This window comes from Schistocerca piceifrons, chromosome 1 (genome assembly GCF_021461385.2).
Source record: "Schistocerca piceifrons isolate TAMUIC-IGC-003096 chromosome 1, iqSchPice1.1, whole genome shotgun sequence".
NCBI lineage: Eukaryota > Metazoa > Arthropoda > Insecta > Orthoptera > Acrididae > Schistocerca > Schistocerca piceifrons.
In genome coordinates this window covers 897,018,726-897,043,452 of record NC_060138.1, presented here as the reverse complement: position 1 = coordinate 897,043,452, position 24,727 = coordinate 897,018,726, and the positions used below count along the sequence as shown (strand labels likewise).

Genomic DNA, 24,727 nt, shown 5'->3' with positions numbered 1-24,727 from the left:
AGTGGAAGAGATGTGAATGATATTTTAATGCATATTATGTAATATGTTTATAGCTACCTCAAGATTTATTCTCCGAAGTAGATCTTCCACAGAGTGTGGCTTTCCCTTAGCAGAAACACAGTGATGAGAGTACTTTCCACTAGAATGATGACGTTTGCTGGATCTTCCTTTCTCAGTCAGGACTTCAACATTGATGAATTTGAAAGTACCTACTTTGTTGTGCAAAATACCTTTCCACAGCCCACTGGGATTCATTGTAACTATGTCGATGATGTCTCCTTTCTGAAAAGTAAAATCATATCATACTAATGTTTACATAGTTAGATCCAACAATTTGTGGAATGTGCTTAATAACATGATGACACTTGGGTCCATTACAAATAAACAAATCTTTCGAAAATGTAGGGAAAGACAGATCACTACTTACCGTAAAGGAGGGCCACAATTAAAAGACCCTCACATATAGCTTTTGGGCACAGCCTTCAGCAGTAAAATACACACACACACACACACACACACACACACACACACACACACACAAAAGAAAAAAAACGGAAGATGCACACCTCATTCACACAACTGGCAACTCCAGCATCTTGGGCCACAGTGCTAAAGTTGGTGGTCATGTGTGCATGAGGTATGCTTGCTTTTGTGTGTGTGTGTGTGTGTGTGTGTGTGTGTGTGTGTTTTTTTTTTACTAATGAGGGCTGTGGCCGAAACCTAAATGTGTGTGTCTGTTAATTGTGCCTTTCTGCAAGTTGATGTGTCTTCCTTACGGTAAGTAGTAATCTGTCTTTTCCTACACTGTTGATATTGTTGTCTGGAGTTTTCATTGTTTAATTTTTGCCAAACAAATCCTTTGAGAGCATTAGATAACTTAAGTGCTTTCATTTTGTGCATAATCCTTTTGGCACCATTGTCTGTTTTAAGCAGATGAGAGCACTGTTGAAATGAATGTACAAATTGTCAAGAGGGTGACAAATCAGAATTCTTGTAGATAGAAGCCCAGTCTCTGTTACTTTGTTTTGAATTAAAGTGTAAATTCCATACCAAATACACTTTTTATGCACAATGCTCACTGATTATTTTCATCTATCCTTCTGCCAATGTGTGTACTAAAAGAAGTGAACTGGGCAACTGTTTATGTTCAGTCAGCTCCTTAGTACTGCATAATAAGTCTTTTGGCTACAAACCTTTAAAACTGGCAAAGTCACAGTCAAAATGATCACAAATTAAGATGGCAACCATAAAATATTATTATTTCATTATATATTTGTCAGCATTGATTAAAAATCCTAATTTTTCTACTTGAATATGATTCCTGTGGCAAGGGGTTGGGAATGTGAGTGGCATAGGCATGGTTGGTTGTGTGATGGAACATCACCACTTTAGGAAGGATGGGAAGGCCCTGCATGGAATGACTCTTATTTCAGGATATGTTGATAGATAATCAAAACCCTGACGGAGGATGTGGTTCAGTTGTTCCAGTCCAGAGTGATATTGGGAGAGGAGAGGGCAAGTGCTCCTTTGCAGCCCCAAGACTAGCTTCCCACATCAAACATACTAACCACTTCCTTCACTAACTCTGCACCACCCCCACCCCTTTACCTGCCTGGATCCCTGATCATCACTGCTGATGCCACCCTCCCATACACCAAAATCCTCAATGCACATGGCCTTGCCTCTCCCATCATCCTTCAGACGCTAAACCAACTACCTCATTCCATACATACCTTACCAATTATATCCTCACACGCAACTACTTCAGCTTTGAAGGGAAGACACAAAGAAAATCAGATCCACAGCCATGGAGACCTGCATGGCATCCTCCTATGCCAACCTGCTTATGGGCCATCTAGAGGAAACCTTCCTAGCCTTCCAAAATCTCCAACTCCAGTCTGGTTCATGTTCACTGATGATATCACCCTGATCTGTACTCAGAACCAGGATACCTTACCTTAATTCCTTCACAACCGCAACACCTTGTCTCCCATTCATATCATTTAGTTCTCCTCAACCCAATGTTCCATCTTCCTGGATGTTGGCCTCCACCCCTCTGAAGGCACCATCCACACCTCGGTCCTCCACACCGCCACCACCAACTGTATCTGCATTTTGACAGCTGCCATTCCTTTACACCAAAAAGGAGAGAAGTAAAAAGACAGTGGATGCATTGATGGAATAAAAGGCCGTATAGTGCTGGAATGGGAACAAGGAAGGGGCTAGATGGGTAAGGACAACAACTAATGAAGGTTGAGGCCAGGAGGATTATGAGAACATAGGATATATTTCTGGGAAGCTTCCCCCATGCATAATTCAGAAAAGCAGGCATTGTTGGTAAGGATCCAGATGGCACTGGCTGTGAAGTAGTCACTGAAATGAAGAAAGTTATGTTGGGTGGCACGCTCAGCAACAGGATGGTCAAGCTGTTTCTTGGCCACAGTTTGTAGGTGGCCATTCATGTGGACAGACAGCTTGTTGGATGTCATGCCTGTATAGAATGCAGCACATTGGTTGCAGCTTACCTTGTAGATCACATCACTGGTAGCCTTGCCTTTGAAGGGATAGGTGATGTTTGTTACTGGACTGGAGTAGGTGGTGGTGGTGGGAGGAGGTGTAGGACCTGTCTTGCATCAAGGTCTTTTACAGGGATATGAGCCACGAGGCAAGTAGTTGGGAGCAGGGGTTGTATAGGGATGGGTGAGGATATCATGTAGGTTAAGTGGGCGATGGAGTATCACTGTGGGAAGGGTGGGAGGGATAGTAGGTAGGACATTCCTCATTTCAAGGCATGGCGAGAGGTAGTTGAAAGCCTGACAGAGAATGTAATTCAGTTGCTCCAGTCATGGGTGGCATTGAGACATGAGGGGAATGCTCCTCTGTGGCTGGGCAATAGGACGTTGGGAGGTTGTGGATGACTAGACAGATAAGGTATGAGAGATCAGCTTTTGTACAAGGCTGGGATAGTAATTATGGTCTGTGAAGGCCTTGGAGAGATCCTTGGTATATTTCAGGAGAATCTTCTCATCACTATAGATGCAACAGCCATGGGTGGCTAGGTTGTATGGAAGCTACTTCTTGAAATGGAATGGGTGGCAGCTGTTGAAGTGGAAATACTGCTGATGGCTGGTAGGTTTGACATGGATGGAGGTACTGATGTAGCCATCTTTGAGATGGAGGTCAACGTCAAGGAATGTGGTTTGTTGGGTTGAGTAGGATCAGGTGACGTGAATGGGGGAGAAGGTGTCGAGGTTCTGGAGAAATTTTGGTACAGTTTTCTCATCCTTGATTCAGATCATGAAGATGTCATCAATGAATCTGAACCAGATGAGGGGTTTGGGATTCTGGGTGTTTAGGAATGTTTTCTCTAGATGGCCCATGAGTAGGATGGCATAGTATGGTGCCATGCATGTGCCCTTAGCTGTGCCCCAGATTTGCTTTTAGGTAACGCCTTCAAAGGAGAAGTAATTGTAGGTGAGGATAAAGTTTGTCATGGTGACTAGAAGAGATGTTGTAGGATTGGAATCCATCGAGCATTGGGAAAGGTAGTGTTCTATAGCAGTAAGCTCGTGGGCATTAGGTACATTAGCGTAAAGGGAGGCGGCATCATAAGTGATGGACAGGGCACCATGTGGTAAAGGAACAGTGACTGTGCAGAGATGGTGGAGAAAATGGTTGGTATTTTTTATATAGGAGGGTAGGTTGCAGATAATAGGCTGAAGGTATTGGTCTATGAGAGCAGAGAATCTCTCAGTGGGGGAACAGTGATTGGCCACAATGGGAAATCACAGGTGGTTAGGTTTATGGACACTAGGGAGCATGTTAAGGTAGGAGTGAGGGGAATGGTAATGGTGAGGTGAGAGGTGGACTCTGGGGAGATGGGAGGGGTCTTAGAATTTGAGGAGGGACTGGAAATCCTATGGGATTTCTGGAATGGGATCACTGTTGTAAGATTTGTAGGTGAATTAGTCTGACAGCTGCCAGATTCCTTCTGCCAGGCAATTCTTGTGGTTCAAAGCACCAGAGGTGGAGCTTTTGTCATCAGTTACGATTATAGGGTAGGGTGCCTGATCTCTCCAGTCACCCACCACCTCCCAACGTCCCACTGCCCAGCCACAGAGGAGCATTCCACTTGTGTCTCAGTATCACCCAGGACTGTAAGACATTCTCTGCCCCAGGGTTTTAACTACCTCTTGTTGTGCCATGAAAAGAGGAATGTCATACCCACTATCCTTCCACCCTCCCCCACACCCCACAGTGGATTCCATCACCCACCAAACCTACACGATATCCTCATCCATCTCTACACAACCCCTGCTCCCATCCCCTTGCCTCATGGCTCATATCCCTGTAACAGGCCTAGATGCAAGACCTGTCCCATACATCCTCCCACCACGACGTATTTCAGTCTGGTCACAAGCATCACCTCTCACTCAAAGGCTGGGCTACCTGTGAAACCAATCATATGATCTACAAGTTAAGCTGCAACCATTGTGCTGTATTCTACGTGGGCATGACAACTGTTATATCCTAGCCAGTAATGCCACCTGAGCCCACTGCCAAAAGGTTGGCATCATCAAAGTCCGGACGCCGTCCGCATAAGCAGCGCCAGCGAGACAGGAAATCGCCGCAAGTCTGCGCGCGCCACCGCTGGCTTCTGGTTTCTTAAGCGCTGGAGTCGCGAGCGCTAGGACAGTTCCGTATTCGCCGCTCAGTTGTATACTCGCCACCGAATTGTGTACTTGCTAGTCAGTTGTGTGTTCATCGCAGCAGAGTTGTTGTTTGTCGTCAGCCGACGTTGACCTAGCTGCTCCGACTCGAACTAGACAGATTTCTGTAGACACGGAGTTCACTACTGTGTTTCTGTATCTTCGTTAATAAAGATAAGTACCGACTTTTATTTAATCAGTATTTTTGGGTTTTCATCTTTCTGTTCACCGTTCCAGCGGACCGGTCGGCCCGCTATTAAAAGTGTGGCGGTGACTTTGTAAGCCGTTTCTACAGCGAATTGTTTGTCGCTACGAATGCCGCCACAAAACTGGCGACGAGGACTTCCGGACTCGTGTGCAGGGCTGGTTCACCTTGTTTCTGGTTATACTAATTATAGCGATAAAATTTTGGGGACTGGTTTAATTTGTGTTCACCATGTCTGCCGAATTACAACAGTTGATCTTGTTACAGAGTCAGCAAATACAAAGTCTGGTGGAAGCAATCGCCAAACAAGCGGCTAATCCTCCAACACAAAAGGAACAAGCACAGGCAGCACCACCTTTCCGTGCTTTTGATGCATCAAGAGAAGAATGGCGAGAATATTTCGCGCAGTTGCAGGCGCACATGACAGTCTACAAAATCACAGGTACTGAGCGGCAGCTTTATTTAATTTCCACTGCAGGCGTGGAAGTCTATCGACTCCTATGTAAGTTGTTCCCGGAATCCCAGCCAGAAGCTTTAGACTATGATGTTGTTGTTAACAAGCTTGCTGAGTATTTCGAGTCGCGAGTTCATGTGGCAGCAGCCAGATTCAAGTTCTTCAGATTAAAGAAACTGCCTCATCAATCTAATAAACAGTGGTTAACAGATTTACGGGGCCTCACCCGTCAGTGCCGATTTAAGTGTGTGTGTGGAGCTTCCTACAGTGATGTCATGTTACGAGACGCTATTACTCAAAACATTGCTGATTCTCGTATTCGTGCTGCTATCTTAAAGTTGCCTGACCCGTCATTAGAGACTGTGATGAACATCATTGAAGCCCAAGATACTTTTGACTATGCTGTGTGAGTTAGATCAGCCATGTATTTCTCAAATTGCCTGTGCTAAGCAAGTTACGTCACGCCCGCGGCCCCACCGGCAGAGTCAGACTGTAAACACTAGCCGGCCGCGTCATGTTAAACACATTCGTCAGCCGCGTGTGCAAAATGATAGAGTTAAGTCTTGCCCTAAGTGTGTTCTTGCTCATCCTCTTGAACGTTGCCCGTTAAGAAACGCGGTTTGTCACTTTTGTCAAAGGAAAGGACACATCCAGACTGTTTGTTTGCGTAAACGCAAGAACAATTCTAGTGCTGCCCAGCCCATGGATATTCATGTTCTTCAAAGCCAGCCCGCCCAGAAGGTCGCGTTTAAAGACTCTTCCACGGTTCGTGTGGGTAATAAACTTGTTCGCAATAAGCCACCCACCCAGCCCTCTGCTATGCGACCCAAGCGTAATTTAAATGCTGTAAAAAGTAATGTACAGACTGCAAGTGAAGCGGGAGTTGTTGTTCCACCCGCCCAACCCACGAGTTGTCGTAAGCAGTGATCACGCGCTAAACGTGCTGATTTTGTGTCTTCCGCCTCCACTGCACCGATCCAGAGACAGTGTAATAAACTATTTGTGAAGCTACGCATCCGGGATAAGACCTTCAATTTTCAATTAGACACTGGTGCGTCTGTGACTCTCATAAATAGTGCTACGTATGCGGCTATCGGCTGCCCTAAACTTTCAGCGGCAAAACATTCTTTGGCTACTTATAGTGGAGAACAAATTCCTGTGTTAGGTGTATGTAGCGTGCCAGCCACATTCCGTGGCAATACAAAAACAGTTTCATTCACAGTGCTCCGCGCTACAGACAGTGTAAACATTTTCGGATTAGACTGTTTTGACTTGTTTGGCCTGTCTATCCAAGACAATGTATTGCAAATTAATTCTGTTGTTGTTCCTGAAGACAGCATAACCGATTTGTGTAAACGATACAGTGACATATTTAAAGACGAACTAGGTTGTGCTGCGAACTTTGCCGCTCATATTACGTTAAAAGATAATGCTCAGCCTCGATTTTGTCGTGCTCGTCCAGTGCCTCACGCCCTCCGGGCACCTGTAGAAGATGAACTTCGTCGTTGGCAAAACAACGGTGTTATTCAACCTGTTTCAGCAAGCCAGTGGGCTTCTCCCTTAGTTATTATAAAAGAAACCGTCTGGCAAGTTACGTTTGTGTGCTGATTTTAAGTCGATAGTTAATCCTCAGACTGTCATTGATTCTTTTCCTTTGCCTAGACCGGACGAGCTGATGGATAAGTTAGGGGAAGCTCGTTTCTTTTCCAAAATTGATCTCCGTGAAGCATATTTGCAATTGCCCCTCGACGAGCAATCACAACAGTATTTTGTCATAAACACGTCGTTGGGGTTGATCCGTTTTCTGCGTTTTCCTTTTGGTTGTGCATCAGCTCCAGCTGTTTTTCAGCGTTTTTTGTCACAACTTCTGGCTAATGTGCCATCGTGTTGCAACTATTTAGACGATATTGTTGTGTCCGGTCGGACGCCTGCTGAACATTTCCGTAATTTGGAGTGTTTGTTTAAAGTGTTGTCTCAGGCAGGCCTACGTTGCAACATCGACAAATGTTCATTTTTCCTTACGGAGATGGAGTATCTGGGACATGTTATTAATGCTCAAGGCATTCATCCCGCCCAGTCACATTTAGCAGCTATTCGTGATTTGCCCGCCCCTCGCAATCTGCATGAATTGCAAGCAGTTCTTGGCAAATTGACGTATTATATTAGGTTTATACCTAATGCATCGCAGATTGCTGCACCGTTGCATCGTCTCCGCCGTAAGAATGTTCCGTTTGTGTGGTCAGCTGATTGCCAATCAGCCTTTCAGCAGCTTAAAGAGGCTTTATTGAATGATCGTTGTCTGGCCTCTGGTGTTAGCTTGTGATGCCTCTTCTTTCGGCCTCGGTGCTGTGTTGTCTCACCGAGTCGGTAACACCGAACATCCTATTGCGTTCGCATCTAAATTGCTAAACAAAGCTCAGAGTAATTATAGCCAATTGGACAAGGAAGCGTTGGCTATTGTGTTCGGTGTCACAAAATTCCATCACTACCTCTATGGTAGACCATTCTATTTAGTCACAGATCACAAGCCCCTGACGTCACTGTTTCATCCGTCTAAACCAGTTCCTCAGCGGACAGCTCAGAGACTACAACGTTGGGCTCTTTTGTTATCACAATACCAGTATGAGATACTGTATCACCCTACAGCTCAGCATGCAAACGCTGACGCGCTTTCTAGATTGCCGATTGCTGCGGATGATGTCTTCGATTCCTCTGACGACTCTTGCCATCAGATTGACGCCGATGAGCATCAATCCCTCCGGGATTTTCCGATTGATTATCGTCAGGTGGCACGTGAGACAGCTACGGATCCTCATCTGAGTTTACTATTATGTTTTGTTCAACGTGGTTGGCCGTCCAAGGCAAAGGACATATCGGATCCTGTGGTTCGTCGCTATTATCCGCAGCGTCATCTGTTGTCTGTTTCGCACGGGGTTTTGCTGTTACACACCGAGAATGACCAGCTTCGTGTAGTGGTTTCCCAAGTGCTCCAATCCAAGGTCCTCGACTTGTTGCATCAAGGTCATTGGGGAGGGGTCCGCACCAAGCAGCTTGCCCGCCGTCATTGTACATGGATCGGCATTGATAAGCAGATTACGCAGATGTCTACAGATTGTTCGACATGTGCCGAACACCAAGCTGCTCCGCCTCAACGCTATTTTGAGTGGGCACGCCCTGCCGGTCCCTGGCAGCGAGTACATATTGATTTCGCTGGTCCATATTGGAATTCTCGTTGGCTCATCGTGATAGATGCATTTAGTAATTTTCCGTTTGTTGTGCCCATGCAGTCTACAATGCCTGCACAAACTATACAGGCGTTGACTTCAATTTTTTGTATTGAGGGTCTTCCAGAAGTTTTAGTGTCTGACAATGGTCCACAATTTACCTCTGCTGAATTTGAAAGTTTTTGTTCTGCCAATGGCATTCGCCATGTTCTTACTCCGCCGTTCCACCCTCAATCGAACGGTGCAGCGGAACATTTTGTACGCACTTTCAAGGATCATATGGACCGCCTTCGTGCTACGCACTCTCGTCAGCAGGCCCTCATCACGTTCCTGTCGTCGTACTGGACCACGCCACGCGACAGCCCTTCGCCTGCGGAGCTTCTCCACGGCCGTCGTCATTGCACCCTACTATGGTTGTTGCACCCCCCGGATCGACCCGCCGCTTCTGAGCATCGCACGCGTTTTCAGCGCAACGACGCCGTTTTTTTCAGAGTTTGTCACGGTCGCCGTCGTTGGGAACGTGGTACCGTGATAAGTGTCCAGGGTCGCGGTTTTTATACTGTTCAAGATGCTACTGGGGAGCACAGGAGGCATCAGAACCAGTTGCACCGCGCTGGCCGCCCGGATTCTGCCGCTCGTTATTTGTCCACAGATTTGGTCCGCGGCGGGTTCCAGCCGCGCCTTCCGACTTCGCTGCCGCCCCCAGGGCAGCAGCAGCAGCCGTCGCCGCTACCACGCCGACAGCCCGTCCCGTTGATGCCTCCCGCGCAGCTTCATCCGGGAGCGCCCCAGGTGGTCGCTCCGGCGCCTGCTGTCCCTCTTCAGTCGCCACCGCCTTCGGAGCTGATGGACGTCGACCCCTCAGCCGGGCCGCCTTCCCAAGCGGTGGCTGTGCAGCCTGTCCTGCAGCCGCTTTTCTTGGGCACCCCCAAGGAGTCTGACACCGCAGCGCCTTGTCCAGCGCCCACTCAGCAGCCGTCGACGCAGCGTCAGGAGACGCTGCCTCTCTTCGTGGGTCCCGACGCCCCGTCGCGTCCAGTACCAGAAGCTGCGCCCATGGTCACAGGCGTGCACCCTGACCTCGGTTTTCAGTCGGTGTTTCCCGAGGCCCCGCGCAGCCAATGCTGGGGTGCGGACCGGGGACTGCCACCGACAACAGTCTCCCCCCGGTCTCTTCTGCTACGCCTGCGGCCAGACCCCTCCCCCGCCGTCGACGCTCGCCACGTCATTATTCAACGACGGTGCGGCGATTTGGGGGGGAGGAGTGTTATATCCTAGCCAGTAATGCCACCCGAGCCCGCTGCCAAAAGGTTGGCATCATCAAAGTCCGGACGCCATCCGCATAAGCAGCGCCTGCGAGACAGGAAATCGCCGCAAGTCTGCGCGCGCCACCGCTGGCTTCTGGTTTCTTAAGCGCTGGAGTCGCGAGCGCTAGGACAGTTCTGTATTCGCCGCTCAGTTGTATACTCGCCACTGAATTGTGTACTTGCTAGTCAGTTGTGTGTTCATCGCAGCAGAGTTGTTGTTTGTCGTCAGCCGACGCTGACCTAGCCGGTCCGACTCGAACTAGACAGATTTCTGTAGACACGGAGTTCACTACTGTGTTTCTGTATCTTCGTTAATAAAGATAAGTACCGACTTTTATTTAATCAGAGTGTTTGGGTTTTCATCTTTCTGTTCACTGTTCCAGCGGACCGGTCGGCCCGCTATTAAAAGTGTGGCGGTGACTTCGTAAGCCGCTTCTGCAGCGAATTGTTTGTCGCTACGAACGCTGCCACAAAAACAACCATGAGTTGCCACCTACAAACTGTGATCAGGGAAAAGCTGGACCACCTCGTTGCTGAGCACTGCACCCAACACAGTGTATATGAAGATGGTATCTGTTCTCTCAGTGTCTGAAAGAACAGATACCATCAGTGACCATGCAGCTCTCTAGAACGAAATGATAATTAAATCAAGACCCTATGCTGCCAACAGGCATTGATATACATCAACAGGGACAGTTGAAAATGTGTGCCCTGAGTGGGCCTCTATCCCCGGGATCTCCGGCTTACATTGCAGATGCTCTATCCATCTGAGCCACCGGGACCACAGAGGATAGTGCAACTGCAGTGTCTTATCCTTTGCATGCTCCCTATGAGACCCACATTCCCAACTTAACATCCATACACTACATTTGTGGTGCCCCTGCCCATTACACTCATTACTCGTGGCAGACAATCTTACCGAGTCCCATAAGACTTCGGGCAATGCATGTGCATTTGCACATCCCTCAGTGGCTCAGATGGATAGAGCATCTACCACGTGAGCAGGAGATCCTGGGTTCGAGTCAGGGCACACATTTTTAACTGTCCCAGTTGATGTATATCAACACCTGTCAGCAGCATAGGGTCTTGATTTAATTATCATTTGATTCTAGAGAGCTTCACAGTCACTGTATCTGTTCTTTCTGACATACCATCTTCATATAGTTAAGGCTAACCGGCCACTGACCTCCTCCTGTGTGGATGCACAAGCATTGCCCAAACTCTTACAGGACTCGGTTAGATTGTTTGCCGCTAGTAATGAGTGTAATGGGCCGGGCACTATGAATGTAGTGAGTGGTCGGAATGTGGGTCTCACAGGGAGCATGCAAAGGATAAGTTCCTGCAGTTGCACTATCCTCTGTGCCCCCAGTGGCTCAGATGAATAGAGCATCTGCCATGTAAGCAGGAGATCCCGGGTTTGAGTCCCAGTTGGAGCACACATTTTCAACTGTCCCTATTGATGTATATTCAATGCCTGTTGGCAGAATAGGGTCTTGATTTAATTATTATTTCAACACAGTGTACTTCATTTCAATGACTGCTTCACAGCCTGTGCCATCTGGATTCTTCCCACCAACACCTGCTTTTCTGAATTGCGCAGGTGGGAACTCTCCCTGCCATATACCCTAGATTTCCGTAACCCTCCTGGCCTCAACCTTCTCTAGTCATTGTCCATACCCATCTAGCCCCTTTCCTGTTCCCATTCCAGCACTACACAGCCCTTTATTCCACCTACACATTCCAGCACTACACAGCCCTTTATTCCACCAACACACCCCCAGTCTTTTTAGTTCGCTTCTTCTCTGCTTACACCCCATCTAACTGTGCTACACTCTCTCCACCGTGTCCCTGTCTGCTCTACCAAGCAGTACTTTACTGCCCCCATCTTGTCCCTATTATCCCTTCCGTTTGCCGCCTCAGCCTCCTCCTTAATCCCACCACTTGCTTGCTTCTCCCATCATGCGCTACTGTTAATAATGTGGGCTCAGCAACCAGAAACTCTGGCCGTGTATGTGTGTGTGTGTGTGTGTGTGTGTGTGTGTGTGTGATGAAGGCCATGTCAGCCGAAAGCTCATTTTCTGGCAGTCTTTTTGTAGTGTCTATCTGTGAATCAGCATCTCTACTATATGGTGAATAGCAACTATCCTTATCATATTATTGTTGCATTCCATCTTGGATTTTCCATTGTTTAAATTCATAATATCAGATGGTGTACACTGAAATGCAAAGAATTTTAACACCCGCAGTTTTTTGGTTGGGTTCTGAATTTGCTTTTGTTGAGTCAGTTATTTTATATCATTATTACTGTATTAATGTGTAATATCTGTGCTAACAAAAGCTATCAATGACTGACAAATAAATTTAAATATAGCTTATTTTTCTAGCACATCCTCTGCACTTTGTTTAAGTTATATTAAAGTCTTCTGTATGCCTATATGATTTCTTTTCATTTGTCACCATTATATCTGCCCTATCTTGTTGATACTATTTTCATTAGCACCACATCAACATGATTATTTGTTCTTCAAAGTATGTATATGGATTTGTCAAGCTGTTTCACTGTTTTAGAAAGTGATTTATTTTTTCTTCTCTTTTTGATCACTATATTTTTTTTCTTCTTGAATCTCTGGAATCATTAAAGAAAGATTTGTAACTTAAATAATTTACTTATGTTTGTATTATCACCTACAAACTCTTACCTCATCTCAGAATGATACTTAACTATTGTAAAACTACAGAGTACTTTTGTACTGAAAAATTGAAAATTTAGTTTGCAATTTGAGTGCTGCTGCTGGTAATGGCAGCATTTTCTTTGTTCAAAACTAACTTTTTATTTATTTTTATGATGGACTTTTCTGATACTGATTAATTATTGAGGGGCTAATAAATAGATTTGCTCATTTTATATTTTAACTCCCAGTTATTTTATTGTAGTTTAAAATTGTGTTAAACAAAGGAATTAGTAGAAATTACTTTGGCACTTAATGATTAATTTGCATATTCTCTTCTATAGACTGACAAAGTAAGTATACCACACTCATTAGTGCATCAGGTATTTTCCTCCATTTCATACCTTAAATTTGAGAGCATCCTTGTCGTATGGGCTAGGAGTGTAATCAACAAGGGCCCGAGCTCTCCCTATAACTGGTCCAATTATGGAAGTATCACAGTCTTCAGCTGATATTGAACTATGATTACTGCTTGCTGGTACAAGGGCCTGGGTACCTGTTTGAGACAAGAATGAAGTAACTGTAACACATTTTCATTGCTTAAGAAATTATTTATACAAGGAAGCCAATAATTTAAAAGCATTAGAGCAGAAGCTCATTGTGTAAGCCAAGGTGGTTAACATGCATCCATGTTCCCGTCTCTGCATAGAATAAAAAGTTAAAAATATTTTCAATGTGCGCAATGATTTAATCTTGGTTCTCAGCTACAATTTCACGGTTTTCCAACTCATTAAGATCAAAACATATTCTAAGCTCACTGGACAATATGTCACCTCAGCGCATATGTACAGATGAATCCTGAAGCCTTTACAGATTGTGCAGAATCAAGTCACATACTCAACTGCACACCCATTGCCCCTATGTGAGCACAAGGCAGCAGTAATCACTGAGACATTGATGTTTAAAGCAGACATTGGATGTAAACATGGCTAAATGTAAGGACATGACACAGTAGCAAAAAGGGGAAATTATGTTTGGCTGTACCCATGGCCATATGGTATGTGAAGTTGCTGTTTCACAGTAGACTGTTCAACATGCCTATAATCAGAGGCCATGAAATGCAATTTCAGAATTGTGGTCATAGTAAGACCCTGACAGAGAGAGACCGGAGACATTTGTCACGGCTTGTGAACCAGAATCACTTCCTGACCTAACAGGTCTTGCTGCAGGCAGTGAATGAAGGTCCATCACACCTGTTATCAAGATAACATTGGGTTAGGAACTGCATGCAATGAACATTTGGAGTCAGGCCATTGCTCACCCAGGCAGATAAAGGCAATAACAGCAAAGTTCATAGAGCTGGAAGGATACGTGACTGGTTTTCTGAACACTGACCCACCCTATTATATCTCGATTGGCATGCAAAATCACCGGACTTGAATCCCATAGAAAATCTGTGGGATATGTTGAAGCGACAAGTAAAACACCGACATCAGCATACCAGCAGTTTGATGGAACTGCATGCTAAAAGCCTCAGTAAAGGCCTTACCTGGATGCAGTGTACCTGCACAACCCTGTGGATTCAGTTCCTAATCAAATCCAGGTGTTTATCAAGTCCGGGGGCAGTATTACATGGTATTAAATGATTTCGCTAAGGGTCATTTTTTGTCCAGTGAGCTTATTTTCATAATCTTATACATGGTATTAGTGACAGCCTTGAAACCAAAACCAAGCAATATTAATTTTCATCCTGCATCAACCCATTTCCTCCCCGTGGATCTAACTTTTGTGAGCACTGTATGCTCTACACAAAGTAATATTTTACCCTTCCCTATCTATTCATCTCTCACCATCACTTCTCACTACTGAAATACCAGATACAGCATGGTTCTGTTACTACTCTTCTGTACTTCAGTTTTACATGCATATGTCAAAAGTCAGAACAAAAATTTAATGTAGGAAGTGTGGTTTGTAAGGACATTCATGTGCAGGCTGTTGTTCCTGAGACAATGGAGAGGAGATATTCAGTATTTAGATCTGCTTCTCTAGCTGATGAATGAGGTCTGTGAAATAATCTGCTATTTTAAAATTTTCAGGTACTTTTTCCATAAACTTATTCAGCTATCTGTCTGACTCAACTGTTACTTTTATAGAAAAATAAATTACAGGATAGCAAAATCAGTTTATAGAGTCCATAGACACATACAAACACTCTCCTCCTGCTGACTGAGCTCACCAGTTTAAGATAAGCTAGTGATACCACACATTGTTGCAGACATGCATGTTGATCATTACTATAAAGGAGAAGAAGTAATACCACAGGGAAACTGAGATAGTAATAAAAGATGTTTCCATTCTATTGAATTTTGACCCAAACATTAAAGATATCTTTTGTAGCCTTAAACAAAACTTCTCTCACAGTATTTTAAAATTTTTGTTGAGCCCTAAGAAGATACACACATCTCTCCTTGCCTTGTTAACAAATAGATATTATGTTCATTATCCTGATATACACCAAAAACTCCTTCTAAACCTGAGCCCAACCACAAAGTTGTGTCCCTTTGTGATACAGATCCATCCAGGATTCAAAAAATTGAACTCATTCCTGATCATGCCCTAGAGTGGTATTTGTTAACCAAATATAAATCCCCTTCTGTGCCTACTTTGGTCTTGTTTTACACTCCAAAAGACAAACATAATATTTAGATAGAAAACTTTTCTCATACATCAAACCACCACCTTCTATTCTTCCCGCATTATTCGCATTACATATTGTATTGAAAGAAAAGCCACATGTGAATGTAGCTATGTCTGCTACCAGTTTCACTGTAACTACTGCACAGCATTCTACAAGTGTATGACCACCATCAGTCTAGATTAATGGTCAACTTTTAGGACTGAGGACCAACTGGATCATTCAGTTGTGGATCATGCAGCTAATCACAATGTGGTTTATTTCTTGGTTGTCTTGCATATCATGCTATCTGGTGCCTGCTCCATAACCCCAGATTTTCTGGACTGCATAAATAGGAACTGTGCCTCTGACATAGTTTTCATTCCGACAACTCCTGCTTCAGTCTCTATTGGTCGGTCTCTTCCACCTGCCTGTATGCCCATATCAGCTCCCACCTCATTCCTTCCTTCTGCCTCTAAGGAACTTCATCTTTCATTAGTACTTTCCTAATGTATCCTATCTAATTCATATCTTCTTCTCTTTGTGTTTCACTTGTCTTGTCTAATTTGTGTCTAATTTGTTTATCATCCATGTTTTACTTCCGTACAAGACTACACTCCTTACAAATACCTCCAGAAAATACTTCCTAACACTAATTTATATTTGATGCTAACAAATTTTTCTTTTTTATAAATGCTTTTTTTGCTATCAACAGTTGAATCTGATATCTTCTCTTCTTCATCCATCATCAGCTGCTTTGTGTCTCAAATAGCAAAATTGAAAGTGTCAGCAGAAGAAAGTGCTAACATTCAAATTATTAGTAAGGATTAGTCTGAACACAGTACCTATTGTGTTCTTTCACCTGCTGGTAACAAGTAGTTCCAAAAGTATTACTAAAAAACATATTCTACTATACAAACTGCTTTCTCTTATTGTACTTAAGTTCTTGTCTTGGAATTTAGCCAAACATATAACACACAGTAACACAAAATATGCTCTTGTGAATTAACACTTTCTTCTGCAACCTCTTCAATTCATCAACTACTTTTAGTGTCTCATTTCCCCTATATAATTCTGTTAGCATCACCTAACTTAATTTCACTACATTCTATTACCCTTGTTTCATTTCTGTTGAGATTCATCTTATAATCTCCTTTCAAGACATCGTCCATTCTGTTCAACTGATCTTCCAAATCCTTTGCTGTTTTTGAGAAAATACAATGTCATTGGCAGACCTTTAAAATTTTATCACCCCCCCCCCCCCCCCCCCCCCAAATTTCAAATTTTTCTCTTTTGTTTCCTCTACTACTTGTCCAATGTACATATTAAGTGACACCCAGCAGATGCTACAACCTTGTCTCATTCCTCCATTCATATCCTTTGACTCTTCTAACTGCAGTCTTGTTTTTTACAAATTTTAGAAAACCTCTTGATCCCTATATTTTATCACTGCTCCCTTAAGATTCAAAGATTGTATTTCAGTCAGCATTCTCAAATGCTTCCTCTAAACTACAAATATGTATATAATACGTAGGATATCTGTTGAGTCTATCCTCTAAGATAAGTCATGGGTTCAGTATTGCCTCAGATGTTTTTACATTTATTTGGTGCCCAATTATAAGGTACCACTTTTTTATTTACAAAATACTGCAAGGAAGCATTGTCAATAGAAATAATGGGTTTGCAGTGTTTTATTCCATGATGATATTGTAATGAGAGGAAGTGCAACTTTAATGAGACAACATTTTCATACTTTCCTCTGCTTCATTTCTAATGTCATTTTTCTTTAATCCAACAAAATCAAAGTTATACATATGGAAAACCAAATTGGTTGAAGCAATTTCTTTTCAGCTATAATACATCATGCATAAAAGAAAATAAAAAAAAGGGTAGTCACATAAAAAATAAATAAAAATTCTGATTAAAAATTGTAACAGCTTCAAGGACTTGCATATGCATTCTGACAATTTAATAGTTAGTTTCTGTAAAAAGATTATGAGAAATGCTGGTAATTATACAAATATGAATTTCTAGGTAAATGCTGATGCAATGCTTCTACAAAGGTAACATGAGTTCATTATCTTACTAAATGGCTCTAAAGTCTGCAGCATGTATGAAACAAATGCCACCCAGTTTCTTAAAGAAGTACTGTAAAGTAAAGGACAAATGATAAAAATTCTGTTTGGTGTATGAAAAACAAAACAGTCCTGGTTCCTGTAGTTCAGATAATAACCTGAAAGACTGATAATGAGATTTGATAGTGAAAGATGAATAACACCTCATACACAGAAAAATCTCAGAAAAGAATGAAACACTTGTTGTATTAGTTTCTGCAATGGATACAGAATGTTTCTATTTTCTTCTTGCAGACCAAGATTATTCTGACAAATGTTTTCAGAAAGAATCTTTAACATGGTCTTTTGATATAATTTAGATCACAGGATCATTAACTTCTATTTGCATAGTGTGACAGAATACAACCTTGCCATATGGAATATGGGACTCATAGAACATACTGAACAGTGAAATTCAGAGGGAGTCTTATGCAGACTAATTGAGAGACAAAGTGTCGTGCACCATTGATAAATGTACTGTTTGGATGAAAGGTGGCAGAATAACTCAAAAGTTTAAGACCATTTTAGTAACACATAAGAAACAGATTCAAAAAATGAAGTTTATAAGTGATTAATACAGTTATTTTATGAGTACATTCATCCCTTAGTTAAACTGAAATTACAAGTTTATGTTATGGGAGAATATTTCTTCTGGCCTTAAGTCCTATATCTTGATACTCCAAACTCTGATTTAGCATTTAAAAAAGTACATACTGGAGCCAGAGCCACTGGGTAAGCTCTCTACAGAGCTTGTTGAGGGAAAAGCTTTCTCCGTACCATCAGCTGCAGCTGACCGAAGGCGTGACCCTTTCTTCTGTACATCCTGTCTCAGCCCCTTAGAACGTGTACTCAGAGTCACACCCGCTCGGCATCCTGACTCCGTCTGTCATGGATCAAAGAGAGATCATACATATTACTATGTGAATGACAACATGGCAATCATAAAAATAATAATTTCTGAACTACAACACAAAATTATATCCATCTTATTAACTACGACTTAGAAGTGGTGAACTATAATTATATATTTTATGTGAAGTTACATCAGGATTAGAAACAACAAAACAGTGAGTTTGATTTGATGTCATTCTTTCAACCTAATATGTGACTGTTTGAACATGACAGTTCTTCTCTTGTCACAATCTTGCTGGAGTTGGAATGTTTTTACCTTCACATTCGTGGGCCAACTTCGGTGGCCAGGTATAACAGATGAAGAATCTGACCTATAGTTCAGTTTCACATTTTTCTTACATTCAAAGCAGTAACAGATAAGAAACTCATGATAAGCGCCAGAAGATACTGTATGGTCGACTTGGCACCAAACCGAAAAATGTAGGATTTGTATTCTGGTAAATATTTTCTGGGACACGAAATCACTCACTGTTTTGTCTTGCACTTTTTTCAAAATATATTTATTACATTTGTAGTAACAGTAACAAAAAAACACTTTTCTTCAGAAAACTGTATCGTGTCCAAGAATAAGTGAACCTCTTTTCTCTCTCTCTGTCTGAAACTTCATTAAACTCACTTTCCATGAATCTCATTAACAATGAGCAGAACCTTCAAGAATATCACTTGACTGAAAAATGTATATTAAATTATGTGTCTTAACTGCATAGTGCTGTTTAACAACATTATATTAAAACACCTCATCACTGTATGTATGGTCTGTTTTAAGAAAATAGATGCTGCTGTTCTATTTCAGGCTTCTGTTGGTTAATCACAATCTTTACATTTACAAGGGCAAAAGAAAACTGTCACATGATAACAGATATTTTTATACAGCCAAAGATACCATTTTTGCATAATATGACATCCTTTACATTTTTAGTTTGGTGTACCTAGATGTTATCAACGCTGTTGACTAAGTGTGTGTTTTGTTGTAAGGTTTTTTTTTCTTAATTTCAAATTTCTTTCAGTATTTGCAGCATCTTAATGCAAAATCCAACATATATACATACATGTAAAATGCAGATGTTAAATAGAACATTCCTTGAGTCACCTTTTCCAAGAACTGGTACAAAGAAGAAGTTTTTGGAAAAGAGTACTTACAGCATGAACTGTAACTTGCTGGACACTCTGTAGCTCCTCTTGATCTTCATAATCAGAACTCTGACTTGGAGAAAGACCTTCTTCACTTGCACTGCTTCTGCTCTGTTCGTGACGAAAATAAATATTATTCATATACAGTTTGTGTATGTGCTGTGTAAGAGCTCATGTCTTATTTGTGTAACATCTATTGAGTTTCCTATCATTAGAAGAGCTCAGAATTAATGGCAGAATGCATACTGTTTAAAAATCTCTCCAGGATACTAAAGGAAAAGTCACTATGACTTTGGATGAAGTAATATCATTGATGTACTTTTAAGGTTTGCAGTAAGTGTTATAATGTGACTCTTTTGTCTGGAATACTGATCAAAAGACAAGAAAAATTTTAATCAGTAGCCACAAATACGTGAACATAATAGATTAAGGGACAAAGGTTGCATTTATGCTTCCACCTCACTGCTGGTCAGCATGGCCCAGCTATGATGAATCAAACCCACTGAGTCTTACCAGCCCATTTAATGTGCACCACCATTGCTTGATATGCTGCTTGCAATGATTCTCACCATGCTGCTCTGTGTTTCACACTGTGACCATCACTGTATGTCCTGAAACTTGAGCCCTGATTGGCTGCTTCTAGGTCACTCCAGCAATACCACATTTACTATGCTAGCTACATGAACAGCTGTGCCACTATTGCTCCCAGTGAGCAGCAAGGCTGTAGCATAAATGCAACAAAGCTACCAGCTAGTTGTGAGGTGCAACATGCCAGTAGAGAGATGCCAGCAGCAAGGATACAACATAAATGTACCCTTAGGTTTCAAGCACATTGAAGATATATACTGGTTAAGTGTGATCATACTCTGTTGATGTCAATTAGTCAATTTGGAGGACTGGTTATTTGGATAGCAGCCTAGAAAGACAGGTGTTCTGTCAAAAAATTTTCATAGGAGTTGCACATACTAAATTCATTATTCATAAGATTAATGTGAAAAGTTAATTATCAGGAAAGTACTAAACTGACTCTTTAATACACTTTGCCTGAGTAATGGTGTGACTAGCTGGTCTCTGAAATGTACCACTTCTATATTATGGTCACACAACATTTATCATGCAAATCTGTGTTAGGAAAATATCATGTAAGTGTGTAACTGAAATTATACTTTAACAACATTTGCAATGCAGGCATATAAACATAAAAAACTAGTCACCATCAAGAAATTGTATGCAACTGTGACTCAAACCTGAATAAATGACAATCAAATTTGAGTTATTGATCCTTTCACTTCACAAATGTTGGTATTATATAAAACAGTTAATTTTTATTGGGTACTCAAAAAGGCAAAAATACAAGCCTCTAAAAAAATCAAATTACTACACAACAAGGAGTAATTATACAGTACTCTTTACACAAAGAAAGAGATACCGTAGATGAAATATGAAATTACGAGCCTACAGCCACATGTGTCACATAAAATGTAACAGGGAAAAGAATAATGCAAAATCATCACCAAATGCACATGAAACATGTGAACAAGGAATGAATAGCTTACTATACACTAACAAAGGTGAGTGACACATAAATCTTAATTGATAGGAAAGAAAGAGACTCAAGGAGTAATGTATTCTTATAATAAACAAAAACAGAAAACTGCAACCGTTTATTCATACTTCACAACAAAAATAGCTTTTATAATAGATTATATGACAATAAGTCAGTAGTTTCAGAGATTCCAGGTGAGGAGAAAAGGTGTTCCTATATTCAACTGATATTTATGTATAACTAACATATAAACTATTTTTGAAAAATGTTATTGAAAACTAAGAGAAATATTACTAGATCTAAAGATATAAAACTTTTTTGTTAAATTGTTATAAACTGTACTTACTGTGTATCCCATAGTTTTTCGAAAATGTCGTCCCTTGCCCATTGTCATGTGAGAAATGTAGGAAGGTGATGAAATATTAGTTGGATTTTCTGTCTGTTCAGAACGACTTGTTTCTATTGACATTGTGGACAGTCGTGATCCTGTAGATAGGACATTTGTTTTTCAGTTTTTGAGTAATATGCAGCAATATATTACAGAGTAAATAAAATTTTTCTTTATGGTACACGTGAAAGTAATAGTCTGAATGCTACAGACTGTACAAGGAAAAATATTTGTTACACAATTTTGAAACTGTGTCATCATGAAACAACTCATACCAACACAAAACAATTAAGATTTTGAACGGGAACTCATGTTTTAGGTTTTTAATTATATCTGATCACATGTATTGCCAGTAAATATGATGGGTTTCTCAGTCCTTCAGTTTAATTTTTCAATATTATTGTTAAACAGACCTATGTCTTTGAATTCCTAGCATTTACTACAAATGACAACACATATGGAGACACTAAAATTTCATGTATTGCTGACATCTGTTTGTTCTTTCTCAAATAGTTCTGGCAGCTTTGATTGCATATTTTATAATTTCATACAGTTTTTGCGCAGTACAAAATGGAGAGGGACTACACTTATTGTGTGCAAACACAAGGAGGATTGACAGCGGTACAGAAACAGCATTGGTCGTGATTCACAGGTTTCAGTCTTCTACTCAAAGCTTCAACGAAACTGGGGCACTAGTGGCAAAAGCTGTGACACTTTTGGTGCTATTGAAATCCCAAACAAGTACCTCATGTGGCATTATAGGAACATAACTTCACCTGGTTCTCAACTTTTTCACCTTTCTTAAAGGGAAAAGAAGTATGAGAGACTGGGTCTGTTCCACTTCCTCCCTCTTGAAGCGTCTCAGTTTTTTGCTCGCCATGCAATCCAAGTGCCTTCTGGACTTCCTCTCTCACTATCTGATGAAGAACACTTTTGAAATCAGTTCTTCCCTCCATCACACACATCAATACAATGTTTGGAAGCTGTTCAAACTTCTTGCTTATAATTCTTTTTGACGCGTTGTCTCGATATACTGGCACCATTTTATGAAGTCGTCTGCTGTCAAAACCTCCTTCAGGAGTAGGGCATGATACATGTCCTTAGCAACACCCTCCATGAGATGTGCAACCTTATCTTCCTCCTTCATTCTAGGATCCACTATTTTACACAGCTCCAAGACATCTTGAATGTAGGATGCTGCAGTTTCTCCTGGATGCTGTGCCCTGCACTTTAATTTATCTTCAGCCTTGCACTTCTGTCATTGTGTGTTGCCGAAGTACTTATGCAGTTCCAACTGGAATACTTCTCAGTTTGTGAGCTTCTCCTCATTGTTCTCATACCATTGCTTGGCAGAGCCCTCCAAGTAGAAAAATATGTTAGCTAAACACACGGTGTCATCCCTTTTGTTAAATGTGGCTATACGCTCATATACCTTCAGCCACTGATTTGGATCTTGGCCATCGTCACCAGAGAACCCGGAAGGATATCTCATGTGATGGCACACAGTTGCTGTCATCATAACGTCCTCTTCTTCTTCTTCTTCTGTCTCCAATAGATTGCGATCTGTTGAATATGGCTCGAATGCGGGTTTCTCGCCACGTAAACAGTGGCTCTGTCATGGCCTGATGCCTGCATCATCAATAATGTGCGCTATGACAAGTTCCAATACCCAGAATCTCCACCAGAATAATTTCACGTACAAGAATGTGTAATTAGATGAATGATGAACACTAACTTCACTTAACGAAGATTTATTCAGCACTTGCACATACAAGAGCGCAGTGCGAACTGCCTCTGGCCAGAACACATACTGTATATATACAGTTACAGAACATTCCAGTATAATGATTCTTGATATTTGTGGATACTTCTAGAATGTACTCAAACCAAACATAGAACTTAAAATTTTACAGTTCAGGTGAGTTTTGAACTCATGACCCTCCTTGCAACAGTCTAGTATCATAACCACTACACCACAGTGACTGTGCTACTCAGCTTCTTCCGTGACAATATTGAAAGTAAAATTTTGCCAACTAATCTGACTAAAAGCCCTAAGAAGTTTTGGTCTTCTATACAATCAATAAGTGGATACAAATAATCTATTCTGTTGCTCTGTGACCATATTGGCACAGAAATGGAAGAAGATAGAGACAAGGCCAAAATACTGAAATTGATCTTCCAGAACTCTTTCATCCTGGAAGATCCTAATATGATCCCTCTATTTAACCATTGCACAAATGCCAACATGGCAGATTTTGAGATAAGTGATCATTGAATATAAAAGCAACTATAATTGCTTAGCAGTGGAAACGTATCTGAACCAGATGAGACACCTGTAAGATTCTGTAGGGATTCTGTAGGTTATCAAAGCTCACTTGAGCAACAAGGGGTACTGACCAACTGAAAAAGAGGCACAGATCATTTCCATTTACAACAAGGGTCATCAATCAGTTGTACAATTATGGAACATGTTTTATATTCAATAAAAATTAACATGGATTCCACAAACAGAGTTCTTGAAAAAACAGCTCACTTGTCTGTCCATCAGATCTAAAGTGCCACAGTCATCAGCACTCAGATTAATGCCATGTTCCTTGACTTCAGGAAGGTATTTAACACAGTTTCAAACTACCATTTAGTGAAAAAAATATATGCTTATGAGTACTGGGTCAGATTTGTGACTCTATTCAAGACTTCTTTGCAGACAGAACTCATTACAGTGCTCCTAATAGGAAAAAATTAACACATCTAAGTGCTCCAGGGAAGTGTGATAGGACTGTTACCGTTCTCACAATATGTAAATAATCTAGCAGAGAATGTCAGAAGTTCCATGAGGCTGTTTGCAGAGAACAGGTGACTCTGAACATAAATAAATATAACATATTGTGCATTGAAACTTCCTGGCAGATTAAAACTGTGTGCCCGACTGAGACTCGAACTCGGGACCTTTGCCTTTCACGGGCAAGTGCTCTACCAACTGAGCTACCGAAGCACGACTCACGCCCAGTACCCACAGCTTTACTTCTGCCAGTATCTCGTCTCCTACCTTCCAAACTTTACAGAAGCTCTCCTGCGAACCTTGCAGAACTAGCTCTCCTGAAAGAAAGTATACGGCAAGTGCTCTACCAACTGAGCTACCGAAGCACGACTCACGCCCGGTACTCACAGCTTTACTTCTGCCAGTATCTCGTCTCCTACCTTCCAAACTTTACAGATGCTCTCCTGAAAACCTTGCAGAACTAGCACTCCTGAAAGAAAGCTGTGGGTACTGGGCGTGAGTCATGCTTCGGTAGCTCAGTTGGTAGAGCACTTGCCCGCGAAAGGCAAAGGTCCCGAGTTCGAGTCTCGGTCGGGCACACAGTTTTAATCTGCCAGGAAGTTTCATATCAGCGCA

General features: G+C 41.8%; 1 protein-coding gene across 1 annotated transcript in view; it reads right to left on the bottom strand.

Annotated features, from left to right (window-relative positions):
* LOC124776439 (SAM and SH3 domain-containing protein 1-like) overlaps positions 1–24,727 on the bottom strand; it is a 342,406-nt gene that overhangs the window by 12,696 nt on the left and 304,983 nt on the right. Inside the window, exons 10-14 of the mRNA XM_047251441.1 lie at positions 21,292–21,431; positions 19,409–19,510; positions 18,071–18,239; positions 12,973–13,124; positions 58–282 (exon numbers count right to left, since the gene is read on the bottom strand). Of these exons, the coding sequence (XP_047107397.1) occupies positions 58–282; positions 12,973–13,124; positions 18,071–18,239; positions 19,409–19,510; positions 21,292–21,431 (788 nt within the window). The remainder of the gene's footprint in view (positions 1–57; positions 283–12,972; positions 13,125–18,070; positions 18,240–19,408; positions 19,511–21,291; positions 21,432–24,727) is intronic.